General features: G+C 46.9%; 1 protein-coding gene across 1 annotated transcript in view; it reads right to left on the bottom strand.

Moving 5' to 3' along the window:
• Positions 1–5,694: 5,694 nt before the first annotated feature.
• KLHDC4 (kelch domain containing 4) overlaps positions 5,695–6,446 on the bottom strand; it is a 47,200-nt gene continuing 46,448 nt past the window's right edge. Inside the window, exon 12 of the mRNA XM_050922604.1 lies at positions 5,695–6,292. Coding sequence (XP_050778561.1) covers positions 6,117–6,292 — 176 coding nt within the window. The 3' untranslated portion in view covers positions 5,695–6,116. The remainder of the gene's footprint in view (positions 6,293–6,446) is intronic.

Here is a 6,446-nt window from a genome sequence, read left to right as displayed (position 1 = left end):
GACAATCAAACTATCCGTGCAGCTGTGATTGGGATTCCAACTTGGCAGGAGACTGTTTATATATATATTTTTAAAAGCTTTCATTTAAATAATAAAAACACATTAAAGCTTTTCAGTCCATTTCAGGGTCCTGATCCCACAGTTAGGTTCGTATGGACACATTCCTGCTCCACTGCAGAGCTTCACTGATTTAATAGATTTAAGGCCAGAAGGAACTATTGCAATTCTCTAGTGTAATCACCTGCGTAACACAAATCAAAGGACATCCTTTCATTCATTCCCACTTCAAGGCCAATAGCTGTAGTTGAAGTAGAATTTTTCACGGGATTCCATATGGTTTAAGGCTCTAGTATTCTCATGGCCCAGGGGTTCCCCACAAGTATTCCAGATGGTTCAACACAGTTTGATTTTCCTTCTGGCTCACTGGCGCGCGCGCACACACACACACACACACACACACACACACACACACACACACACACACTCTCTTTCTCTCTCTCTCTCTCTAATTTGAGCTTTATTGTGGTTTTTATTTTCAGTCAATCTCAGGAAACTCTCCTTTACAGAATATTTCTCTCCTAGGACAGAATTTCTCAATATATGTATTCCCATAAGAAAAAACGTAACGGCATAAAAAGGAGCCATTCCCATCTCCTCCCCACCACACACACACACACACACACCATTCTGGTGAAAAGCTAGCTTGGCACAAACATACACAACTACATTTCAGATTCACCCTTTGAAGAAGGAGAAAGGGACAAAAAGGAAAAATTCAAACCACTATCACCTACTTTCTAGCGCATCTGCTGCATAAGGCTCTCTCAGCAGTCTTACCCGGGCAGTATGAGAAAGAAAGAACCCTCCCTGATACAGCTGCTAATGTGCTTCCCTCTCTTATTTTTTTGCTCATCAGCTAAGGAACCAAAGGCTACAGAAAGAGGCAAAAATAATAGAATAAACTTGGCAAAAAACCACATGCTACCCAATCTGTTTAGAATTCTGGAAGAGAACACTAAATGGAGCCCTGCTTCCAGACCCTGCTATTTTTTAATTGCTACTTTCTGACAATAAAAATCAGCAATACAGCAAAACTGCAGGTTCTATGAATCTATGCACAACCACAGAAGCGACACAAAATGGACTAAATGGCAGTGAGATGAAGCCTTGTGAACTAACCCCACTGACAAGACAACACACGGTTTGATGCTTTTAATGGAGTGCTGGTAGATTCCTTCCCTGGGTATCCACAAACACTGTTTTCACCTCTCCCCTGCAATTTTGCATGCAAGGTGCATCCTTATCAGCTATGTTTCTATCTTAACAATTAAATAGTATGGGCAGCTTGTTTTATGGAACCTTGTTTATTTAATCTCCATTTTCTTCTAATTAGCTTCAAGGAACCTACTGCCACTCTTCTGAGAGTCACATTCCCTGGCGACGTCCCCGAAGAAGCGATACACAAAACAGTCTAGGGTTTCTCTGTACAAGAGGTGCTGGTGTTGAGTCGAGTCGTTGCTGTTGTTTGCTGTAACTGAGATGCCTGCATGGGCTCCGTTATCCCTGTGGGCGACAGCAACGCTCTGCTGGAAGGACAGCAACGCCCTGGGCACAGCGGCTGTTTAGGGGAGCAAAGGGCGTAGGCGAGCAATTCAAAATGCTCATGCCCCTGTCCCCCATCCCCAAACCCAAGACGTAATAGTTTCCCAGGGTAGAACATTTTACTATGCAAAACAGGCCTGGCTGCTCTCACGTGGATGCACACAAGGGATGTAAAGGAATCGCTTTCCCCACACTCCTGCACTTCGAACATCCAGGTTCCCAGAGCTCTGGGTGTACAGCAGCGTTAATTACTAGACACCTCACAGGGGTGGTGGCCCTCACCCCCCTGCCAGCAGGGGTATGGCCATGGCCCTTCCCTTTTAAAGGGATAGGGCTGGAGGGAGGGCATGATGTACGAGAGAAAGAACCCTCCGATATAGCTGCCAATGTGCTTCCCCTTTTTGCTGCTGCTCCTGCTCCTCTCCGCCCCTACACCCACAGGCATTCTGGTGCCTCTGAGCTCTGATAGCACAATGCCACCCCCCCACTCCTGATGGGGTGGTATATACCGGCCCAAGCCAGTGTAATATAGCCACTGCCCCAGAGGGCTACCACAGAGGGTGCAGTTAGACATTTGCCTTCTCAAGAAAGCAGGAGGCAACACAGTTCAGTTGGGCAGCCAGGCACTGGCCTGGCAGTCAGGAGAGCTGAGTTCGAGTCTCAGCGCTTCTACTGACTGTAAGTGACTCACTTCCCCTCGCTGTGCTTAGCGGGGGCAGTGATGATGATCTTCCTTCATTGTCTATGGATGAAGAGCAAAGAATTTTTGGCATGATGATATCCACAGAAGGTCCTGGGAGTTGAGCACTTTGCACCCCCAACACCCATAACAGCGAAGTAAGGAACTGTTAGGACAACAGTTAACACACATTAAAGTAACCTAATGTTTCAAGCCAAGCCACTATCAACTGCAACATGCAGCTGCAGCCCACAGAGCCTACACACCATAGCTTGCAATGTTCCACTTGCTCTGGACCCTTTCTGGTTGAAGCACTGCCCTTTGGGACTTGTAGTATCTACAGGTAGCTCCTAATTAAAGACGGGGAAAATCTGCTCTGTACTTTTTTCAAATTAGATGAAGCGCCTGGAAAGTTGCCAGTGTATCCTTTTAGTCAGGCAAAATTCGAGTACCCGTGCTTTACCCCCATCCTCCTCCGATTGCAAAATGGAGCGATTCTACATCAAGGGATCATAGCTTGTGTCTGTCACTCCTGCTGCCATCAGCCAATCCCTGCTAGAAATACTTCGCAACATTCTCGTTTCAGTTCCTGGCCCCAACATGCTGCTAAGTGAGTAAACATGTTTTCCATTACCCTTCTAGCTGCGAGTCTGTCTTTGTCTTGAGTATCAATTTCTTAAAAGCTTTTAAAGGAATAAATAAGGGGATCACTGTGGAATAAATGTGATTCCCTACTGAAACCCACAAATTCAAGCCATCTCACAGGTTGCTCAGAATAAAAACAAAACAATACAAACCAGGGCACAAGTACTGCTTGAGGCTGAATATTATTATCTCAGAACTGATTCTTCCACATAGGGCCATAACCAGGGCAGGGCAGCCATCCAAGGTGCAAAGCTGCAAAGCAGAAAAATGGGGTGGAGAAATGCCTCCCCAAAATGGCAGGAAGCACAAATATGCGGGCTCACCTGGGCACTAAGACGTCTAATTACAGCTCTGCTTCCACACCAAAGACATTGGCAGTGGGTGGTATCTTTAACATGGAGGCAAGAGCAAGGGGTTAATGTGACGACAGCCCCGTGTACAAAGGTCCTCTCCCCAGGGCCAGTGCGGCTTTTACTCATGCTCAAAAGATGCAGGGGCACAGACCCATGACATTGGGCACTGTAGCCACCAGTACCAAGGCCACCACTTTCATCTGTAGCTATCTCCCCTCAGAAGAGCAGCAGAGGCCTTCTTGGAACTCCCGGCAAACACTCATTCCGTTTGGCCTCCCAGCTGGAGACACATGGGGATGGCTGGCATGATGCCAGGACTGGCAGATGGTAGCCACTGTAAAATGCTTCTGTCTTAACTACTCAGCAGGCCGGCGGATTTTGGGTAGTGGATAGGCCCCAGCATCAAAACACTGGCTCTCTCTATCAGCCTCCCACTGACAGCTGGTTCAGCAGGCTGAGTACTCTCTCATTCTGGGCTTAGCATTTACTCCCACGTCTCCCATCTCATGAGCCAGTCACCCACTCTCATTGCCATACTTCATCATGCTTCAAAACAGGTCAACCTAAACTTGGCCCCAATCCCCACCTGAGCTGGCTACGTCCAGAGTTTTCCCTTCAGGTGAAATCAATGGAAGTCAGGAACCTAAATACCTTGGGGGACCTGGGTCTAAGCCGTGCAGTGCTGCTGAAGGCGAACAAGCGAATGAGACTCACTTTAGTCCTGCTGCTTGTGTGAATCAGCAGAGAACTCCACACCTCCAGTCAGTGGTTGATGTTTCTCACCCAAGCTCGAACAGATCTTACAAATAGGACCCTAGAGTCCAGCCACTGTTCCCTCCATCGGGCATACCTGTGTCGGGAACTGTATGTTGGACAGCTTGTGCGGGACACATTTGGTTCACTCACAGACATTAAGACTGGAAGGGATAATTATGAATATCTAGCCTGATCACCTGCATAACACAGGCCACATAATCTCTGCTAGTGTATAATTCTGGCTTCCACTTCCCGTGCTACCACAGGATTTGGCCTGTACCTCTGGCACCATAAGCAAGAGCCAGGTTAACTCTCCTTTGGTTTTCAAAGAAAGCCTCCTCCACTCACGCCATGGGGAGAGCCACCATTAAGCCAAAAAAAGAGACACTGCAAGGCAGTTACCACTGGTACACGTTGCTGTCGCAGATAAACTCATAATCCCACCAAGCAAACAATTCCAAGATGACAAACTACTGTCGAGGGCCTGTATACAGTGTGCCCCTTCTGATGAGCTGCTTGGATTGTGCTTCAGGGTATTGAGGAGCAGACTACACCAAGACGTATAGCTCAACCTCCCTTCCTTTACCCTGCCATGACAAAATGTGGGTGGAACTCCTACAGCTGGCAGTCTTCCGGGGCAGCAGGGCCAGATTTAGGGGAGCCGAAGGCTTATGCTAGATGTGAATTTGCTTGTGTATGCAATCCTCTGCTGAGAGGCAGACGCCTCTGATAATTAAGGGATGGCACCAGCTCCATAGTGACTCTCAGCAGGCCTTTCCTGGATAGAACGTCCTCTTGCTATAAAGTCAAGGTGGTAGGAATGAGACAGGCACCTATCAAGAGGAAGATGAAGGATCCCACTTCAAAAAGCCTCCCGGGGATGCGGGACATTCTTATGTTGATATTTCTGAATTAAAGTAAAACCTTCAGAGATGGAGGCAAATGCAGGAGCTGGAGAGAGGTACTTAGAAATGAGCATATGCAAGAGAGGGACCCTGGAAAATACAGCTCCCTGCTCTATACTATGTTTTATTTATAACGCACTGTCCGTCGAGATCCAAATATCTTTCAGAAATAGATGCTGAGGAAAAATTAAACATGGCTAGGTGAGGCTGCAGCCCAGCTGGAAAATAGGCTGCAAAATAAAGAGTTGCAGATCACAGCAGGACTCCACAAAAATAATACTCAGGAACAGGAGGAAAGGAAGGGAGGGTGCCTTCCAGAGAGGATCCCACCAAGAAATTGTAGGCTTGTAAAAACTGTCACACCTCCATCCTCAATCCACCTGGTCAGCTCTTGTCAACACCAGGAGAACTGCCAACCGAGTACAGAAACAGGACTATTAGTGACTAAGCAGTCTGGCCATCAGGAGGCTTTCCACTTCACGTTGTCCGAGCACTCGAGGACAACAGACCCGCACTAGGAAAGAGATCTTAGTTAAATTTGAAGAAGAGTGAACTTACAGGGGTCCTAAATGGAACTGCTTTGCATTTAAGCCTTAAATGGATCTATAGACTGTTCTGCCAGTAAGAAAAAATGATGGTATCAATGGGGTGATTAGGGGGATTCTGGTGGATCCAAAGGGGCCCCCAAAAATTTATTTTGCAAGGCAAGAGCAAAGGAATTAAAAGTTAGGAGGTTAATTAAGGAAAAAACAAAATGACTCAACCAAACAATTTTATTATGAAAGCATTTAGAAAAAAATCATACCCAGCCTCTGGCCAGATGAAGGACATTTGGGACTAGGAACCTCACGTGATGTTCTGATTCTATTAAGCAGTCTATCTTCAGCCAACTTAAACAGCTGTCAAGAAAATTACAATTTGTATTCAAATCTCAGCAGTACACATTCCCGGCCGGCAATCCTGTTTACAGGGTGATAATGGCAGAAATATACGGTTAGCAGAGAGGCACACCAACCTTGGACTGCCCGAGACATTAGTGCGTAGCAGCCAGGGGCCTTTGGAACCTACAGTACGTACCGGGTAAGAGGTCCATCAGGTTTAGATGGCTGGATCAATTGGCCATTGTCCCAGTGAGGTGTCTGCACCCACATTGCTCATTCTCAGCAGCACGTGCATCTAGACCGAACCTTCATAAAAAGTCTTTGCCATTGCATGTGCCAATTTTGCCACCTTCTTCTCCTTTGCATCAGGACCCATATTGTGGCGGGCTAGTTTAATCCAGTATTGCTCAGTCCTGGGCAGATAGTCTGTGTATTTCTCATCAAGCTGAACAGATGGGTGCTGCTCCTCTTCTAGCACACGACAGGAGGGAAACAGAAAGGAAGAGAGAGGTCACAAACAGCTGACGAAAGCAATCTGCTTGCCCATGTGCTGGGCCGGCTGAGAGAATGCTGCAGCTAACGTATTTTAATGAGACAGTTTAAAGACTATCAATAGCTAGGGGAA

The sequence above is a fragment of the Gopherus flavomarginatus genome, chromosome 14, assembly GCF_025201925.1.
Source record: "Gopherus flavomarginatus isolate rGopFla2 chromosome 14, rGopFla2.mat.asm, whole genome shotgun sequence".
Taxonomy (NCBI): Eukaryota; Metazoa; Chordata; order Testudines; family Testudinidae; genus Gopherus; species Gopherus flavomarginatus.
The sequence above is the reverse complement of the archived record's forward strand: the minus strand, read 5'-3'. Positions and strand labels throughout refer to the sequence as shown.